The 18484-nt window shown below is 36.1% G+C and overlaps 1 protein-coding gene across 1 annotated transcript in view; it reads right to left on the bottom strand.

The window, feature by feature from the left end:
* Positions 1-2578, bottom strand: part of SLC39A12 (solute carrier family 39 member 12) — a 29873-nt gene extending 27295 nt beyond the window's left edge. Inside the window, exon 1 of the mRNA XM_042817363.1 lies at positions 2309-2578. Coding sequence (XP_042673297.1) covers positions 2309-2578 — 270 coding nt within the window. The remainder of the gene's footprint in view (positions 1-2308) is intronic.
* Between the last annotated feature and the right edge of the window lie 15906 nt (positions 2579-18484).

Raw genomic sequence — 18484 nt, 5'->3', positions numbered from 1 at the left:
CTGGAAAGCATTAGACTTTCAGTGTATGACTCCAAACATTAACATTTGGGCTAAGATCACACAGGTACTCTGTTCTCCGTCCCAAAGGCCTCAAGTTAGCCAGCTAGTATTTTTGAATACCCATTCAACTTTTGTAGCAATATAAAACAAAACAAAAAACAGAACAAACAACAAAAAAAATTCTGTATGTACTGAAATAATTTCAAAGGCTTCTGTAACATTTCAAAACTCAGTAGGGATAAACTATAATCACCCAGTTTTTTGTTTGTTCTTACAAGGAAGATGACAGAAAAGTAAGCAGTTTTGGTTTTGGTTTTTTGTTTTTTTTTTTTTTTTTTTTTTTTTTTGGGGTGTTTTTTTTTTTTTTTTTTTTTTTAAGGAATAAGGTACATTTTAAAAAGATGCTTCTACTGTATAAGGTCAGCCCATTAAACTTTTAAGTCCTTTTTAGCCCATGACTTTTAAGGAGATATTGAGAGAACATAAGTGGGCTCACCACTTGTAATTTTTGCCATTAGGAATATTTCATAGGCATAACAACATGCATGATCTTGGTTTAGGAAACTTATTTGCTTTTAAAACACAGAGCCCAGATTTGAAACTAGGAACAGCACCCTGATTTTCTTTGTTTAAGAGATCAGAAGTTTAAAACAAAATAAAGCATCTCTTACTTTGCAAGAAATATATACCGTTGTGTGTTTAAGAAATAAAGGAGTGACAGATGCTGTTCAAGAGCTACCAGACCCTGCCCAAGGAGTCTGGAAGCCAATATGTAACAGCAAACCAAAAAGGAAACTAAAAAAAACTGTTAAACTTTGTTGCTTTTAAATATCCATTGGAGACATCATTAAAAAGAAGAAAAAAACTGAAACCAGAGTCTTCTGGTATGACTGGAATCCTGGATTTATAAGGGAAAGTTCAGTCTGAAATCAATTAGTTATTCCCAACAAGCATGAGAGAGAAAATGCCAAGCAAAGATGGGGCATTCTGTTTCAAATTTTGGAGATCTTGAAAGGCAGCAAAGACTGTGAGCAGCACTATCTTGTGTTACCAAATCCTGTTAAATCATCTCGGCAGACCCGATCGCAAACAGAAGATAAATGATGGCAATTCAGAGAAGCTAAACAAAGAAGGAAAACAAAGCCTAGGCCCATTTTGAGATGATTAGGAGGCATCTATAACCATTACTATTTAATATTTTCTTGCTTTGATCTGGGTCCATACTTAAAAACGCTGAGAAAAATCTCCTGTACTATCTCCTTTTATTAAACAAACACAAAATGATTTAGGGAAAAACAGACAACTACATTATCTACGTATGAAATTTCACATTGGGGCTCACAAGAAAAATGGGAGCATTTGAAGGAAGAGACAATTAAGCATCCTCTGCACAGGAGGAAAATTTCTCCACCTCATTGGCTTTGTTTATTGCCAGGAATGGTATATTCTCAAAACAGTCACCATTATGAATGTCCTCATAATCCTAATCCAAAGAGATAGTCAGATGTATGCTTTCACAGAACCAAGCCAAAGCTGGAGGAGCATTAACCAAGGCCAAGACTGACCAAGCTCTTACTAGCTCCTTTCAGGTGAGTCGCTCACTTGCCACCATCTCTCTCCTCCCACAGTTTATGATTTTATGATTCTTGTTCCTTTCCTTGTCAAACCAGGAATCAGCTCTGAAAAATAATCTCAACTCAGCAGCTGAGACTTCTGTGGAGCCATACCCTGGACTGTTTCCAGTTTTAGTCTGGATATGAAGATTCATTGCTCTGCCTTTGATTTTCTTTGACTGAAACTGCTTACCAAAAACTTTCCTGAATCTTTAATACTTCAGCAAAGCTGCAGATGAATCTGTGCTAATTCTCTCAGTTTTACTTTTTATGAACCAAAACCAACAACAAAAGTGACTGATCTTACCCCAGATTTTACCTGTCTTCCACAGTGAAAACCTTCTGGGAGCCAAATTCAAGCTTATGCTTTTTTAGTTAGATCAGAGTGAAACTGGAAAATCCTTGTTGGAAAATAAACACTTAAACTTCAAAGGAAAACTATTACTGTCATGAGACTGAAATATGGGGCTTTTAAGGCATACTTGTCACATCTGGAACACCTCTTCTTTACAAGATCAAACAATTAGCATTAGTAATTTGCGAAGCAACAATTCAAGCAGGGACTATCAATTTTTGCCTGTGATGAGTCTTATTTGTGTTTAGGCTATGTATTTAGGATGACTTTACTATAACAAACAACTTTAGAACTCACTGAAGATTCCGTAAAAATATTGCTCATTAATTGAAGCACTGACCAGATTACAATCCTCTTGCATGCCATAAATCCGCTGTGGGCATTCAGCTCTCTCCAGCACCATTCTGACCAGTTCTCGTGGGTGGTTTGTGTGGAGCTCAGGGTTGTCAGCTGAAAGAAGGCGTAAAACTTCCATCAGATAGCTTCGGCTGGGAGCAGAGCTGCCATCCTGCCCGTGCTCTTCCCCAAGCTGTCCTTCAGCAATGAGCACGCTGAGCAGGAAAGCGGAACATACCACCCCAATAGCTGGGTGCTTGCTCAGAAAGCACATCTCCTCTTCCTGCAGCGCCTGAGCTGCACTGAGTGTTGGAGTGTTGTTTGCACTTCACAGCTTAAACTCGAAACCTGAGGAATCTGAATAGTAAAGGGGAAAAAAACCCCAACCCCTTAATTAGTGTGAATGCAATATGTTTGAAAGGATTTATTAATTGGTTGGCTAAGCCGCTTTGCAGTGACAAGCTGTTTTTGAACAACAGGGAGCCTGTAAGGGCTTTATAGCCCAGAACAGCAGGAAACTAAGACAACCACAGCCTTAAAATTTCTGTAGAATTACCAATAAGTGATTGATTGAAACTGCTTTTCCCTCCTCATAAAAATAAAGTGTATGATTTTCGTTTCACTCTTATGGCATTGCACTCACTAATAATCCTCTTCAGTAAGAACAGGAAAATACTGTAGTTTTCACTTTTATTCCATTATGAAACAGGTTTTTAGCAGCAAAAAATATCTGTAAATAAAGATTACTATTCTAATTCTGATACAGAGTACAGTAATTATGTTAGAAAGGAATGATATAGAGCAAGTTTCATTTCCAAAACACTTTATCAACATTACCAAGCTCCAGCTATAAAACATGAAACAGAATGAACAGGATATCCTTAAAAATTAGTGACATTTTATGATCAGGGGAAAGAGTTACAAGACTGAGGTCATAATTTCATTCGTAGAACTCAGGGAACAAACAAGACAGACATCAGAAAGAACAAGTTTGACTTCTTAAACTCTAGATGCAAAACACATTTTGTATTGTAAATCTGTCTTGACACTATCCTTCCCAATGTCAGGCTATACCATCACCTTTGCTTTAACAACATCCATTCCAGTACAGAAGAAACAAAATAGTTTCTCTTCTGTTTTCCACAAAGACTTTTTCATTTTATTTGTAGGCATATGCTGGCAGCAACAGATATTTTCAGATGACAACATACATGCATTAAACAGCCACACACAAGATCAGCATTTTTTTGAAGTGCAATATGATTTGTGTGTGTTCGATTTCAAAACAAACCCAGCAAATGGAGTGTTTAAAAAGGAAAAAAAAAAAAACAGCAAAACACTGCTGAATTCAAGCTGACATTCACTCCCTAACTAAAGTTACTAAGCTTTAGACACTAGGAAATCTTTTGCTATATAAATAAACGTTACTGTTAGCACTCTTGTTGGGAAACACTGACATCTAAACATTATTTTCTTACCTTCTGAAGGGAGAAAGAAAGCCTGTGTATCTAGCTTCGTGGCCTTTTGAATCCACAGAAGTATTTAGCTGCTGGAAGTCCAATGTTTTTAAAATTCTTGATGGTGCTCTGGAAGCTGGAGAGGATTAGTTTATAGCTGCCTTGAAAAGTTTTCAGTTGCTATGGAGAGAGCTGGCTCTTAAGGTAACAATGGAGGTGGACAGGAATTAGTACATGTCCTTCTTGGCAAGTTCTAAGCATCACATTATTGTACGTATTTTACATATTCTGGTAGTTATCATTTTATGCAAATGGTGCCTGCTCTACTCTATCAAAACACAAGATGTGTAAAATCTACTGAAGAATGTATTTCATTACAATGGGTAGTACAAATTAGCACCCTAACTGTTCTCTGCTATGTTACAATAATGGAGCGATTTTATGATATATTGAATTTCTTTCTAAATCAAAACTTAATTTCCTTTTGCAAACACTAGAACAGAAAAATACATTTTTAAAGCACTTCCATTAAAAAAAAAAAAAAAAAAAAAAAAGTTGTTTTTCTTTGGGAAGCACTGTCCTCAGAGAACAGGCTCTTTCTTTCTTTCTTTCTTTCTCATTCTGTACTACACTCACACCATTTAGAAAACCAGGGACAGCCCAAACCACAATGAAAAAAATTCTCCCTCCCACTCTAACTTTCCTGAGGGGTTCTGTTGCAAAGCTGACATTTATGTCACCACGTTGCTACTGTATTATTGCAGTAGAATATAGTAAAAACTGATGACTGACAGATTTCCACAGTGATAAATATACCAGTCATATCGTTCTTCCACCTTGCAAACCTTCAGTGTGGTAATGAATAATTAGCATCTCACTTTGTTCTTCAAACCCTGAGAAGCAGTAAGACTGCTTACCTTACTGGTAACAGAAACATCGTGTTTCTCTTCAGAGCTCTAGGGACACAGTCCTGGGTTCTAAAATGCCAGCAGTGCTTCCTCCAAAGCTGCCAGCTCAAAGGGAATAATCTGGTGTTAGTAAAGCTGAGACTTGGCAACTGAGACTGGTGGGGGAAAAAAAAAAAAAAAAAAAAAGAAAAGAAAGAAAAGAGAACAACAAGAGCTCAAGTGAAGTGCAAAATATAAAGAAATGATGTTCTCAAAAACACAATTATAGGTATATGGAACAGTGTAAACTCTTGTGCGATCAAAGCTGAACATTTAAAAAATTAGTCCTACTATTATTTACTCAATGATACCAAAGACCCTCAACATTTGTATTGAAATGTGTTTTATTTTACTTTCTCAATCTATTTTTTTTTTTTTTCCCCTGTTCTGGCTTTTATGTAATTCGCTCTATGAAACAACACTATGTCCATATTTGTTCTACTAATAAAAACAGTCCCTCAGATGATGTGGGAATAGCTTCCAACACTTAGTTCCATAGATTGCTTAATCACCAAACAAACATAGAGTACGTTTATCTGTACATAATTTGGCATTTTGTGTGTAACTAGTAATTGAAATGAAAAATTTATTCCATCCAGTTAATGTGTATAAACAGAAGATGAATTGTTTCAATTTGCTGAGAGAAGCTAATGTTTAAAAATATACATTTTATGTTTTACTACTATCAAAAGCTTCTGAGAGAAGATTTGCATAATAATACCGGCAATATCTCACATTAGTGTTCATATTACAAATTGATGGTAACAAAATGAAACATTTTGTGTATTAGAAAGCCACAGATGACAGTTAGTACTGGGCACTATGGTTTCAAAGAAATTTCCATTTTTTTTTCAGGTTAAGTGTTGCAAACTTCCTTCTCTGGCTTGCAAATATGTTTCCCATTGGTGGCAAAGTTACTGATGAGAACTCAAGCTTCCACTTCCGCTTTAACCCTTAGCATCACAGCATTGCCTCTGCTTTCTGTCATGAGCTAGGAATATTTCTGTCTGCACAACAATTGGAGGACTACTTTTTACATGATCTCTGAAACCAATTGCTAACTCCTTTTTTCGAACTCTTCTGTAATAGCATTATTCCCCTGCTACCTACCCATGCTGATATTATGTCAACCAACAAAATGGGACAACGATAACAACTGAGCCATGTGGTTAGATGCTTAATACAAGTTTGCTGACAGATACAGAGAAATGACTCAGAACCTCAAGAAACAAGCATCACTAATATAATTCTCTCATTTCTTATATCAGTCTCTCCCACTTTGGCTTAAATTGAAGTGATTTTTCAATAGACAGGAAAAAAAAAAGGTAGAATGACAATGTTTATGGAGAAAGAGCCCTCAGAAGTATTGCAGAACCAGGTATCTCAAAGCAAAGCAACTTGTCCTTCTAACATGAAAAAAGACCAAAACCAGAAGCATGGCAAACTTAAATAAGTGAATGACACTTTTTAAACTTGATTCTATGCTTAGCTCAGGACTGTCTCATGCTCAAGCAAGGATCTGACATCAAGAATTTGCAGAGATAAACCACCATTTTTAATCAGTTTGAACTTACATCATGGGGGGATACTTGAAGAGTAACAGATTGCTGACCAGCACTGCTAAACATCCTAGTAAAATGTTACCAGAAAAGATAAGAATGTGATCAAGATAGGTACTTCCCGAAATTCATATTTTATTTCATGTTTCTGTTCATGATCTCAAATGAAGCACATCTTCATACACAAGTGCTCTCTTTTATGACTAAGCAAGCTCATATTATTATGTCCCCAAACTTCCATGACTAGGAGTGAAGGCAATTTCCAAATAGCATAATCAGGCACAGAATATGAGAAGCATGTGCAGCAAGCCCTCTTTGGTTACAGGATTTTCAGCTGTTTAAATTTTAAGTGAGCCAGTGAGACTCACTGCAGCTTGTCTTGTTTCTCCCACCTACACACCTGCTGCAAGAACAAAAGCAAGTTGCCCATTCACAAATGCCATGAATAACTGCACTCTGCAATTTACTATTTTTCAAAGGATCAGTGAATAAATTATATGTGAATAGGAAAACTCTCTAGAGGACTCACTGAGAGATGACAAGGACATGCCCATGAGCTCTATCAACCTGGTAAGCCACTTAATTTTATTTGTACAGCAGAATAGGGAGAGGATGTAGGCATCATCTTAGCAAGACCCCTGCTGAACTTCACATCTTAACTGAGAAATGCAGCTATATAACTCTTATTCCTTAAATACTGTAAATCTTGTTTTGATGGACAAAGCAAATGTGGTTTTTGCCCTTTTATTAATCACAGTAATTTTGGCAGAGAATTCTGAACTACTGCAGGTTTCCCCCGTGTTATTAATGCGATGCATGCACATTACTATAATTACAGCCAAAGGCACCATACTGACATATGAAAGGATTATATTTTGCAAGAAATTTAAGTCTAACTTCTATATATAGAGCATTCTTGCCAATGAATTAATGCCAGAGAACTTTTAAAAAAAAAATATCAGTGCTTTAAAATTACTACAGTCTATTCAGCCTCATTGGCCTCACATGCCAATCCCAACAATATCATATATTTAGAGTGCCAATTAATTAAAACGACTGAATTCTATTGAAATGATCTGAGATATACATTAATATGGTTTCACATATTAATTTGTATCTCTGGAACAAGCCTTATATTAGTTCCGGACTGACTGACTCACATGTTAACAGAAAGTTTCCTTAGGGAGACTTGGAAATCTATTTATAACAGAAGAAAGGAATTCATGTATTATTTCCACTCTAGACCAGCAAAGCCTCTTAAGTTTTGAGAAGTGTACCTTCAGAAGTATTTTTTCCTCATACTGCACAAGTAATTCTTGACATCTGTTGTCTTCAGACGACTGGCATAAAAACTTAGATGGGTTAACAAAACATTATTTTATATGAAGTGTGTGACCTACTTAGGTCTCATTAATTGCCCTTTTCTTACTACAAACTTTAACCTCATACAACTTCTCCATTGCTGATTTTCTGGTCAGTGTTTTTGGACTACACAGTCCAAAAAAATGGATACAAACGTAACTTTGAAGACTATTCAAGAGTATCATTAAATCTAATCAAGAACTTAGATACAGCAGCAGATATGTGCATATGGAGGTGTTTAAGGCCAGGTTGGATGGGGCCCTGGGCAATCTGATCTAGTACTCTGTTTAGCAGCTGGCAGCCATGCTTGTGTTAGGAGCGTTGGAACTTACTGATACTTGAGGTCATAGAATCATAGAACGGCCTGGGTTGAAAAGGACCACAACGATCACCTAGTTTCAACGCCCTGCTATGTGCAGGGTTGCCAACCACTGGATCAGGCTGTCCAGACCCACATCCAGACTGGCTGTGAATGCCTCCAGGGATGGGGCATCCACAACCTCCTTGGGTAACTTGTTCCAGTGTGTCACCACCCTCTGTGTGAAAAACTTCCTCCAAGGTCCTTGCTAACTCAGGCCATTCTATGATTCAACATCACTTTCAGCTATTTTACCTCCTTTTATGCTATAAAGATGCAGAAAGTGAGTTATTAAGCTTTCTACCTGTTCAGTTATGTCCTGGAATGCTACCAGAATCTACCGTGCGCATTCTTCATTTCTGCTTTTTTTATGTTTCTAAAGATAAAAACATGAGTTGGCCTTACTAAGAACATATCATCTAACCCAAAGCACTTACAATTTCATTAAAGATACGATTACACATGAATAACTACATAACACTGCAGCACAGAGCACCAATTAGTAATAAAATGAAGAAATTGTTTTAACAGTTATGCTATTTACCACACAGGAAACAGACCTAGGTATCACATCATTTCCAACATTGTTCTGATGACGAGTAATGCTGTAACTCAATGGAAAATGCAACAGTGATAGCAGAGTAGCAAAGTCCTAGGCTGCAGCAAGTGAGGATTTGCTTAAATGCAACAGCTGAGGACACAGGAACAAAGGAAAAAATGCTGCTTACTCCAGGAAGACCTAAGGTAAGCCAGGATCTCCAACAAGATACCCTTACCTCCACTACAAACCCTTAAATGAAATCAGGAAAGGGGTGGATCCTGGCTGCACCCCTTGCGGCCACTCAGATGCATACACCTGAGCTCCCCTGGGTTGGCCCAGCCTTCCCACCAAATGCTCAATCACTGGTTCAAGCCATGACTCAACATTTCCACTATACATATCATATTGGAATGGCCCTTTCCTGTTGAATAGCCATCCTTTTAGGTTTGACAAACACTCAAAAGACCCTTAGTGCTAGGTATCATACTTGATACAATATTTCTAAAGCATTTTTATTCTTACAGTGATTGAGATAAGTGCGTTCTCAGACTGTTTTTGTGGTACTGTATTTCACTCTATGTCCAAAATTCCAAGCCTCTAGTTCTTTTTGCATGAAAGCCCAATTATGCTCTGTTGCTTCCTGACTCAATGTCCTCAGCAAATGATGTCATTGCTATCTACTTATCAGATAACAATAGTCTAAATAGTTGAATCATGAAAGATCTCAGTGGTAACCTCTAAGTCAATCCATCCATTTTCAAAGCAACTCATAACCTTCTAGATTATTTACTTATCCTCAATTTTTTAATCCTTCAATTTAGTAAGTAGTTTCCTGTTGGTACCATACCGAATAGTTATATGTAATTGTTACAGTGAAGTTCTGATGGATATAATCTACTGCATCTCCTTTATTCAGAAGATCAAAAAATTAATAACATGTAAAAACATGTTAAAAAAAAAAAAAAAGTACTTTCCTATGGCTTATTAATTAATTCATTTTCACAGCTAAATGGAAACTAAAAGAAATATTTAGCTATAATTTTTTATATTTTATGAAAACAGAAGCTAAAAAAAAAAATACAGAATTAGTCTTTTCTAGTTGCATCAAATAAGTTACATTACTGAAAATATAAAAATACTTAAAACCATTAGAAGTATATAGTATAAGATGATTTAAATTTAACATGCAGTGTTACTAGATTGAAAAATCTGAGACTGTGCTTCTACTGCCTGACCTTTCAATCTCTTTTATAGTACTCAGTTCCTAGGTGAGTAAACATATGTACTCATTCTAGCAAATTCATCTGGAAGTTACTAAAAATACATATACGCTCATCCAGGTCTGAAATTGAAGTTCGCTCCAATACAAAAACAAAAGCATTGTATAGATAGGCCAGTTAGATTCATTTTCCTCAAATTGCTGTTAATTATAAAATAAAAAACTGAATTTAATGTCAACCAGCTTTTGAAGGCAACAGCACTGACAACAGCACATCCCATTCTTAGACATTTTTGTTCTAGTTTTTACTTGTTTTATCCAAGTTATTTGTAGTTTTATACACGCATATTATTATTCCACATCAATGCAAAAACTAACTGCAATGAATAAAGTATGGGTTTTGAAAGAATCATAGATTGTTTGGGGTTGGAAAGGACTTTGAAGATCATTCGGTTCCAACACCAATACTACAGGCAGGTACAACTGCCACTAGACCAAGCTGGGCAAAGCTCCATTCAACCTGGCCTTGAACAACTCCAGGGCATCTCAACTTCTCTGTACAACTTATTCTAGTGCATCACCCTCACAGCAAAGAAACTTTGGAGAATTTAAACTCCTCCTTTTTTAACCATCTCAAAAACATCAGCTCATTGCGTGAACACAGTCTGCTGCATCCAGGAAATAAACAAAGATAAAGAAAAAAAAAAAAAAAAAAAAAGACTAATTTTTTTTTTAATTAAGGTTATTCTTAGACCACAAATAATAATATAGAAGTCACATTACTTATTAATGAATACACGTTAATGAATACATATATCATTCCTAGAATGATAACAACAAATAGGAATAAGCAAATAAATAATAAAAATAAAAACACATTAAGGAAACAATACAGGATGGTAGTTTTCAAGGAGACTAAAGCCAGTCTCTGTCAAGTACCAGAAGACAACCTGTTATAAAGAAATTGGTGGTAGGAAAGCTATCACACTTGTGGTCCTGGATCCTGGGTTTGGAAAACCTAATACTCAGCTGAAAATAATCAAGTACAATTATTTGCAACACTATCACTTAACTTGATTTCGGTTGTTATTTTAAGCTCTAATTACTGATTCAGAGATTTCACCACCCAGACAATCTACTCTTAATCAGTACCTGCAGTCTCCCACATACTGTTCCAAGAATTGCTTGTCTGAATTTTCTATTAAGTTCTAATTATAACCTATTGTGGAAAAAACAGTAACAGAATGAATTAAACTTGTCTTTTCATCAAGGCAGCAATGGGAAATTTAGAAGAAATAACCCTTTCAATTTTTAAAAACTTGTGCCCACAAACCTTGCAGATGCTGCGTATCATGTAACTTCCATATTTCCTTTGTGAAAAATATCCCTAACTCTAATATTTAATAACTTTTTTTCTTTCTTACTTGCACTTTTCTTTTGTATCTTTTTTACATAATCTCTGTGTTTATTCATTTGTTTTCATTGCCAATGTTTTTCCTGTTTTCCTTGTTTTCTTATACATTATTTGATGGCATTATATTACTATATATAGATGTACAATTACAAAAAGAGAATACAGTATTAAATACCTTATGATGCTTGGACAGATGATAAAGGGAAATAAAGGATTGTTTTGTCAAAAAAATTTTATTACAATTTCTATTGTCCCCTCCCTTCAATATTACTTTTTAACACAAATGTAATAATTCCTGAATTTGCCCTATCTCTATTTAACACAACTATCATTCTTATCAATAATCACTCTCATTTTAATTTTTAAAAACTCCCGCTCCCAGTTTTGCTCAGTGTTGTTTCCAGCTTCACAGAAAGAGTCTTTTTAAAGTATCGCATGCACGAATTCACACATAAACAAGTCTGGAAAACCATAAATGTGAAGTTTAATCTCACTTTACACAACTTCATTGAGCTTAAAGTGTGTATTTATTAATGACTAGATCTAACAACATACAATCTGCAGCTCACTGTAAAGTTCAGAAGTAGCCAAGTAGAACAAGTCAATGTCTGGCAGTGGTTAGCTAGGAAAAGAAAGCATTAAGTGGATTAGTATGCAGAGCATGGTGTGTTGAGAGGAATTTTTAATTAACTCTCTCTTAAGAAGTTTGGTTTTGGTCTTATCTAGAATTTCATTTTATTTTATTTTCCAGGAACTCTGATAAGAACCGAAGATGAAGCCGGGGCAAAAATTTATTTAAGAAGAAAACTAAGGTTATTCATAAATCAGTGCTGAGGATAATAAAAGGGAGGTGGGAGTGCTGGCTTTAAGAACTCATTCTTTGTGTATACCTTCAGATAAAAGTCTGGAGAATGGATGCATCCAACGTACTGGATTTCCTCCCCATTCTGAACGACGAGTCCCTTGTATTGTTTTGCTGCAATATTTTGAGTGACTCAAAGCTATCTGACTAGAAAATTCTGTCTATTAAAGAGAATAAGTATAAACTCTGAGACCACCTGTCTGTATCTTAGATAACTGGCTATGTATTAACTTCAGTTTGCTCTCCTACTTCTGAAACAAAAATATGACAAATAAACTTGCCAAACACCATTTTCACTGTCATTTTGAAAGAGGAAAGTATGTGCATATGAGAGAGAAACAAACCACAGCATTTTCTCTTGGCATGATCCTTAATACTACCTCTTCTTTAAGAAACCCACAAATTGGAATTAAATCTACCAGAATGCAAATACACAGGTCTGCATCTATTATCCACATTTTTAATACAAAACTTCAGACTTTACGGTAAAGCTGTCACACTTCTGTATATAGTCACTCGCAACTCCCTGTTAGTATCACTAGAAAAAAAAAGAGACTGTCTAACAGGCAGTTTATCTGGCCTATTCTAGAAGACTGCTTTTGGAGGAGAGGAATTGTGGTCTAGACTTAGTGAATGTATGTATAACTTGTATAACAGTTGAGAGCCTGCAGCGATCATCCCTGATGCAGATGCCTGCACTATTGTACAATTAACAAATGCACAGTTAGAAGAGTAGCAGTTAGGATAGCGTTTCAGAGGTTTTTAGTTAGAAAGATTACCAAAGTGGAAAGAGACAATCAAAAATGAAATGCTCACTTATGTCCTAGGCCTGCAGCAGAAAATTCCAAAAGGAACACTTTCCAGAAAGGAATTCTTCCCCTGTGGCAGTCAGCCCTTAAATGGGTCCAGGAGAGGTGCATCCAGGCTCCACCCCTTCTGGTCACTCAGCTGAATTGCCTTCACCTGTGCTCCCATGGCTGACTCAGTGCTTGTCTCAGGTGATCAGTCAGTGGTTCAGGCTATGACTTAACAGTTCCCACACAACCGTCAACTACAGTTGAAAAATAGACTTTCAGTGTGAATGAAAGCTATTATCAAAGTAAATATTAGTTTTAATATTTAGAAGAACCTTATTCTCAAACTTGTTTTGTAATGAATTTGATCTATTTCAGCAGATAATTTTGATTCAGTTAAATACGCTGCAATACCCATTAACAGTAATGTCTTGGTAAGTATTATCTCTGAATAAGTATTGTAAGTAATAATAATAACTAGTAAAAACAGACAAAATCAAACATGAATAGTAGATTAATTCATTACTTTTCCAATTCTCTGAGTACAGTTTATCTCCAGTAACTCTATCCTTCTCTGTTTTTTTTTTTTTTTTTTTTTTTTTTTTTTAATTATTTCTATTTTTTAATGCATACATGCATCCGTTTATCTCAGGAGGATTGTTATCCTTACATTCAGATTGTTTCTCTGTTCCAAAATCATTCTGCTTCTCTTTGCATGTCTTTCAAAAACATGGAGACCACAGCTTCAAAAATACCAAGTTGGGTGTACTCAGAGTCATGAGCAGCAGAAAGTGAATATTCTTGATTAGTTTCTAGAAGAAGTAGCAGAACGCTTTCATTTGCACATGTTTTTTTTAGCGAGTACTGATTGTAGGCATTTGATTCCTGCTCTTGGAATCAATATGTTGTTTTTAAAGTAATCATAACTTTAGTACTGATACATAAAAGCAGTAATCTGCAATACTTTTTCCCATCTCTCACACATTCCATAAGGTACTTGGCTCTAAAAATCAACACGAGGAAAATATTTTTGAGATAGGTGGGTTGATACATATAGTATGATATACACTAAAGTTTATGATTAGTGAAATCAATGCCTGGAAAAAAACATGCATTTATTTCCAAGAATCCAGTCCTACAGCTTGCTCACTGCAATAGAAAGCTATAGGGAGTTGCCTCTTGTTGGTGACGTGAGAGTAAGCTTCAAATACAGATTCAAATAGTGACTAGTTCAGCATTTTAAAGGAATTAAATGATGAATTCTTACCCAAATTTCAACTGCAAATAAATGTCATTTGGATTCACCACAAATGAGATGAACCTGCATTCCTGCAGATAATCTTGATTCACACTATTTTGTTGAAGTCTTAGGGCACACTATCTGCAAACTATTATTCATCCCACACAACACTCAGTTATCTGAGAAAAATCAAAGCTTCTACTACCTCCTACTGCAAGTACCTCTGGAAAATTACTGGAGCACTTTTGTAAAAATATTATTTATAATCCAGATTTTTTCTACAGGACTTCATATAATGTAAACAATGTATCACCCTAGTCTAAGTGCAAATGTTCCTTTCTGTGGGATAACATTTAGAGTTGATAACTGATAAGTTTGATTTGGCAGTATTCTCTCTCTCACCAGTTTTCTTCAGGAACTGATGCTGGTTTGAACTATTTCTCTGTGTCTCTCTTGACAGAACTAAAGCACTTAATCCTCCCCCAATCCTGAACTCGATATTTTCCAAATGCTCACTGTTAATATATACCTCACTTGCTAAATACAATCCTCAGTGCACTTTGTAAATGCCATGTCCCCAGACTGGAACCGTCAAATTAAATTGTTTATTTTCAAGCTGTTTACAGAGAAGAAATTTTCTTCCTAAGCTGTTGTATTTCAGGTTTCAGCTAGCTTCAGATCAACACAGTCTGTTTTGTTTTCTTCTGGCTTTTTAAGCAATGTATTGCATTTTTAACATACAAGTCATTTGGAAACACCATTATTCTAAAAGTAAAAGGAATTAAAAGTGTTTGTGGAAACTCATGCTAAACAGGAGTATATTGTCTTAAATTGCAGTGATTTCTTCCAGTTGTTAGTGGACCAATAATAACATAAGAATAATTTAGTTAGATTTTTTATATATGAGACAATGACACAGCACATCATTCTGAAAAAGGGTTGAGAAATGCTCCACAGATAAGGAAGTCATTGCCTGGTGAAGTTAAATGATGTTACTCACTGCCTCAAGAGATTACAAAGCTGCTTTAGGTATATGACTAGTCTTATACTTTCCACAACCCTTGAGTTTATACCTGAACAGGAAGAGCCAAGCTAGGAAATACTGAACAGGCATAGACATCATCCTACCATCTACCTTAATCATCCTAGCTGAGTCCATTGGCTAATGGTGCTAGGATAATATACCCAATATATTACTTACATTATTAACATAACTCAGGAAAGAGCCATTCTGGGGTGAGCCAACATAAAAACAGACCAGCTGTGTTCAAGTACCCCGCTCATGGGCTTGAGTTACATTTTCATACTTAGCAGCATGAATTCCAGATGCTGTTTACTAGCAGATCTGACAGGCACTGTACATTCAGTTCAAGGATGCAGGGTGAGCAGGGCCATGCATAAGATGGCACGTGCCTTAATATGGGTATTTGCAGAAGTGTTAGAGTAAATGCTACATGCTAGAACAGGTGGAAATGCTGGCAGTATTAGGTAAAACCTATCTGCTTTAGCGTGGTGAATCTGAGCAATGAATCTGATCTACAATGATGTAGCCAATCTCTGTCCACCTCCCTAAAATCATAACATTTGCCCATGTAAAGAGATCAGTTTCCTTAATGGTATTTGTGTCCATCATATAAAAATAATCTGTTGTTTGACAGGGGAGCACTGGAGTAATCACTGATATAATTTTTAAAGGTTCATAAAAAAAATGTCATTTGTGCTTTTAATTCTGACGGTCCTCTTAGGGTGGCTATAACCTTCAAAGGTCTGCAGAAGCTCAGTGTGGAATCCTGGCCTCATCCACAGGCAGGAGGTTGGAGAGGACAGTAACACGCTCTCATCACATTTATTTGAAATATTTGCATGAAATATGCATTTTTGAGTTATGTATTTCTGGTCTTGGCTGTAACTCAAACTGGGAACTCATCCATGATTGTATAACCCAGGACTAAGAATCTTAAACTAAATGTAAAACATCTTCACAAGCAGTCAGTTTAATTAAGAATCCAGTCAATGGAGAATGGAGCTCTTAAAAGATGTTTCAGAAAAGACAATAAGTGAAATATTAAGGATGAGAACAGCATAATAAAAAGTTATCACCCAGACAAAGAATTCATTTAGAGTTTGACTGTACAAATATGGAAGACAGCTGCAACAATATTACTAAAACACACCAAGATTTCATTTTTAATTTGCTAATTGAGCCAATGATTATTCACAATTGAAAATTCGTTGCAGTTCTGCAGTTCATTTCTCTGCAACATTTCACTACTGTCATAAAAATCCAGACTAGCAGAAAATGAAAACTAGCAGACTGTTAAAATTTCCCTTCTTTGCAATTTTCCTTGTATTCCCTGTACAATAACAAAACATTGCTCTGATGACCCTGCTCAGACTTGAATGTGTCTTTTTCAACAGCAAAAAATACTGATCATGACAGAAATTTATTCTTTAGAGATCTATATTAACTTTATCTTCCACAAATTCACCACATGAACTGAGAGAACTGACTTTGCTGGGTTTTTTTTTTTTTGCTTGAAAAAGTGACACTTGACACTTTCAGTTGCTCACTATTTTTCTACTCTAAACATAAAGAGAAGACAAAAGAGCGAAGTTACTGAACACGGAAAATACTGCAATGATAATTTTGTGTAGTGATTGCTTAAGGCTGGCAATAATTCTAAATTACTTTCTTAATGGGTTCAATGCAAAGCATTGGACTAATATTTACTATCAAAACAACTAAGGAAAATAAAAATGTGTGACTAAATAATGAGTGCTTCAAACAGTGTAATTCGAAAATATTTCTTAGTCTGCAAGTTACTCATCTGTCAAATATAACATCATAGGTATTTGTTGCCATAGCTATTTAACCACAAGTTTGCTTTGTTTAATAAAATGTTGTGGGACATGCCCAGATGATAGAATTATGAAATCTCTGCTGAATTTATAAGACTGCGATGAATTTCACTGACAAAAGGGCTTGTTTAAGTACAATTTATGCCTTTCTAAAACCAATTTAAATATAGAAAATAACTCACTGGTTGAGATTGACATTTGCCATACAAAATCCATCACAACAGATGTCTCAATTCCCTGAGACATTTTCTCCAGGAAAGACAGATAAAGTACACGGGCTAGATATTCACAAATTATTGAACTTGAATTCATTCAGTACACCTCATCCATCATATTTACATAAGACCCCATTCCTGCCAGTCACTGCATAACGTGCAGCACGGAGCATTTGACTAAAGCAGAGCCTAAATGGGAGCGCAAAGAAACACAGCTTACTCTAGGCAAGTCTCTATTTTTAGCAGAAGTGAATTTCACATAAACTTCTTAGGGAGCAGCTGTATGTGGTCACAGGCTTGTTTATATTGCTGTGTCTCATTTCACTTTTGAACACGATTTTTAAACTGTTTTTGCTAAACTGGAAAAATAAAAAGTGATGTAAAGAAATTTTTCATTTCTTGTTTTAAACGGACTTAAAGCCAAGCTATATTACAAGATATAAGGGCATGTTTATACAGTAGAAGAAACCGATGTAATGATTGATTCAATCTTGTGTACAAACAAAGGTAAAACCTGAAAGTAATTATGTCAGCTACAGTCAGTATTCCTTTACTTTTTTAGCTCTCAAGCAGCAAAACTATAGCGACCAAAGAGCAAGGAAAGGTATCACAAAGATTTTTATTTATTTATTTATTTATTTTTTGAAAGCATGAAGAACAAGAGCACTCCATTCCCTGGAATAAGAAATCGGGCAGATGAGGCAGTAAAGCAGCATGGTTGAACATGGACCTGCTGACCAGGCTGATGGAAAAGAGGAAAAGTAGAAGCAGGGGCATGGGATGAGTGGCTTCTACTCTGCCCTTATAAGGCCCCATGTGGAGTACTGCATTCAGTCCTGAGGGTCTCAGTACTGGAGGGATGTGGAGCTGTTGAAGAGGATCCAGAGGAGGGCTGTGAAGATGATCAAAGGGCTGGAGAATCTCTCCTGTGAGAAAAGGTTGAAGGAGCTAGGCTTGTTTAGCTTGGAGATGAGAAGGCTCTGGTGAGACCTCGTGGTGGCCTTCCACAGTATCTGAGGGGAGCATTTTATACTTGAGGATTTTTTTACACAGTCTAGTAGTGATAAGGGGCAATGGCTTTAAAATAAAAGAGGGGAGATTGAGGTTAGATTTTAGGAAGAAATTTTTTACTCAGAGGGTGGTGAGGTACTGGAACAGGGTATTATGAGAGGTTATGGATGCCCCATCTCTGGAAGCATTCAAGGCCATGTTGCATGGGATCCTGCACAGCCTGGTGTAGTGGTAGGCAACCCTGCCCATGGCAGGAGGATTGGAAAAAAGATGATCTTTAAGATCCTCTCCAACCTAAGCCATTCTGTGATTCCATACAATTCAGTCAGAGTAAGAAACCAT

This window comes from Centrocercus urophasianus, unplaced genomic scaffold (assembly GCF_019232065.1).
Source record: "Centrocercus urophasianus isolate 14NV4802_14NV808 unplaced genomic scaffold, USGS_Curo_1.0 seq_16, whole genome shotgun sequence".
Lineage (NCBI taxonomy): Eukaryota > Metazoa > Chordata > Aves > Galliformes > Phasianidae > Centrocercus > Centrocercus urophasianus.
This window is presented reverse-complemented; position numbering and strand designations above follow the sequence as displayed.